This window comes from Leptonychotes weddellii, unplaced genomic scaffold, assembly GCF_054177405.1.
Source record: "Leptonychotes weddellii isolate Sample4059 unplaced genomic scaffold, ASM5417740v2 HiC_scaffold_22539, whole genome shotgun sequence".
NCBI lineage: Eukaryota > Metazoa > Chordata > Mammalia > Carnivora > Phocidae > Leptonychotes > Leptonychotes weddellii.
The window spans coordinates 5-2,170 of NW_027814181.1; the positions used below are offsets into that span (position 1 = coordinate 5).

The following is a 2,166-nucleotide window of genomic DNA, read 5'->3' on the forward strand; positions in this document are numbered from 1 at the left end:
TCCCGCGCGGCTCCTCCCGGGGGAGGAAGGGGAGTCTCCCCGGATCTGCCGCTTGTTGGGTCCCTGCTGGAGGAGCAGGGGCCCGACTGTGCCGCGGATCACAGTTTATGGCAACCCCGAGCTGAGAGCCCGCGCCTGGGCTCCGCCTCTGCAGCCGGCTTCCCTGCTCCGATACCTGGGAGCTCTGCCGCACTCAGGCACCCCCGGTCGTTCTGTGACCCCAATGGTCCTGAGACCATACTGTCCCAGAGGGTTCCACCCCCCGCTTAGCCACCGGAGTGACTTCCCTCAGCGGAGCAGACTTTTAAAAGTTCCGATTTTGTGCTCCGTGGTTCTATCACTTGCCAGAAGCGGCCGACAGAGGCCCCTCCCCCGCCGTCTATCCTCCCGAATATCGCCTCGGATTCACTTCTCCGCACGTCCTACCTTCCAGAAAGTGGTCGCTTTTCTGTTCAGAGAGTTGTTGCTATTCCTTTCTTCGATCTCCTGTTGAGTTTGTAGGTGTTCAGAATGGTTTGGTCCCTATCCAGCTGAATTCCTGAGAGGAGACGAAATCCAGGTCTCCTACTCCTCTGCCATCTTGCTCCGCCAGCTGAGTTGATATATTTTCCATGAATAACTAAGTTGAGAACACTGATCCCTTTCAGGGACCCATGGGTGCAGAATCCAGGACCAATGGAACAGCTGTTACTGAGTTCATCCTGCTGGGCTTGGTGGAGACACCAGGGCTACGACCAGTTGTCTTTGTAGTCTTCCTCTTTGCCTACCTGGTCACAGTCGGAGGCAACATCAGCATCCTGGCTGCCATCTTGGTGGAGCCCAAACTCCACACCCCCATGTACTTCTTCCTGGGGAGTCTATCAATGCTGGATGTTGGGTGCATCCCTGTCACTGTTCCCTTGATGTTGGCTCATCTCCTGTCCCACAAGTGTACAATTCCCTATGGAGCCTGCCTCACACAGGTTTTCTTCTTTCATCAGTTGGCTGGTGTGGACTGCTTCCTGCTGACAGCCATGACCTATGACTGATTCCTGGCCACCTGCCAGCCCCTAACCTACAGCACCTGAATGAGCCAGATAGTCCAGAGGATATTGGTGGCTGTGTCCTGGGCTTTAGCCTTCACCAATGCACTGACCCACATAGTAGCCATAGCCACACTCAACTTCTGTGGTCCCAGTGTGATCAATCACTTCTATTATGACCTCCCACAGCTCTTCCAGCTCTCCTGCTCCAGCACCCAGCTCAACGACCTGCTGCTCTTTGGTCTGGGTATCCTCATGGCAGGTGCACCTGTGATTCTCATTGTCACCCCCTACATCCATGTGGCAGCTGCAGTTCTATGAATCCACTCTGCTGAGGGCAGAAAGAAAGCTTTCTCTACATGTGGCCCCCACCTCACCATGGTGGGCATATTCTATGGGACAGGTGTCTTCAGCTACATGAGGCTGGGCTCAGTGGAGGCCTCAGACAAGGACAAAGGGATTGGCATCCTCAACACTGTCATCAGCCCTATGCTGAACCCACTCATCTACAGCCTCCGGAACCATGACTTGCAGGGGGCTCTGTGGCAGGTGCTCACAGGAAAGTGAGCCCTTGTATGAGGAGTGTGTCAGACGGGTAGAACCACAGCAAGTGTTTCCTAGATCCTTGAGCAAAATGACTTTTGTTAGGAAGTAAGACTTCTTGTTCTCCAAGGAGGCTCCACCTGATAAAGTGTGTGCATTTCTGTAGACCAGAATCCTTGGCTAGTTGCCTTTTGGTCCTAGCTACCCTTTCCACTCCAGATGGAAGTGGAACCCAGGAAGCTCTGTATCCTGGGAGACTCATGGTCCTACAGACAGAACCTTTTGTTTATTTTCTGCTGAAGTCCCTAAAAATACTCCAGCAAAGATTCTCTCCAAACTGGAATATGGAAAGTCACAGCTTGGTACCAAGTATTAGTATATCCCCCTGTCTGGCTTCCCCTGAAACAGCTCTCCTGACTTGCTTTGACACAAGGATCCCACACAAGATTCTAGACCTAATACAGTATAATTTGAGACATTGAGTATTCCATCTACGTTGCAAGATTCTAGGGTATTTATCAGTGAAGAGTTTATACTTCCTTTGGGACTTCTCATTTTTTTTCTAAAATGGAAATATCATTCATTGATTTTAAATTTCCCC

General features: G+C 51.6%; 1 protein-coding gene across 1 annotated transcript; it reads left to right on the top strand.

Moving 5' to 3' along the window:
• The first annotated feature begins 599 nt into the window (after nt 1–599).
• Nucleotides 600–1,790, top strand: LOC102735648 (olfactory receptor 3A1-like). Its single transcript, XM_031022354.2, is given in 1 exon segment — nt 600–1,790. A coding segment is annotated over 1 exon segment (936 nt). The 5' UTR covers nt 600–653; the 3' UTR covers nt 1,590–1,790.
• The last annotated feature ends 376 nt before the right edge of the window (nt 1,791–2,166 follow it).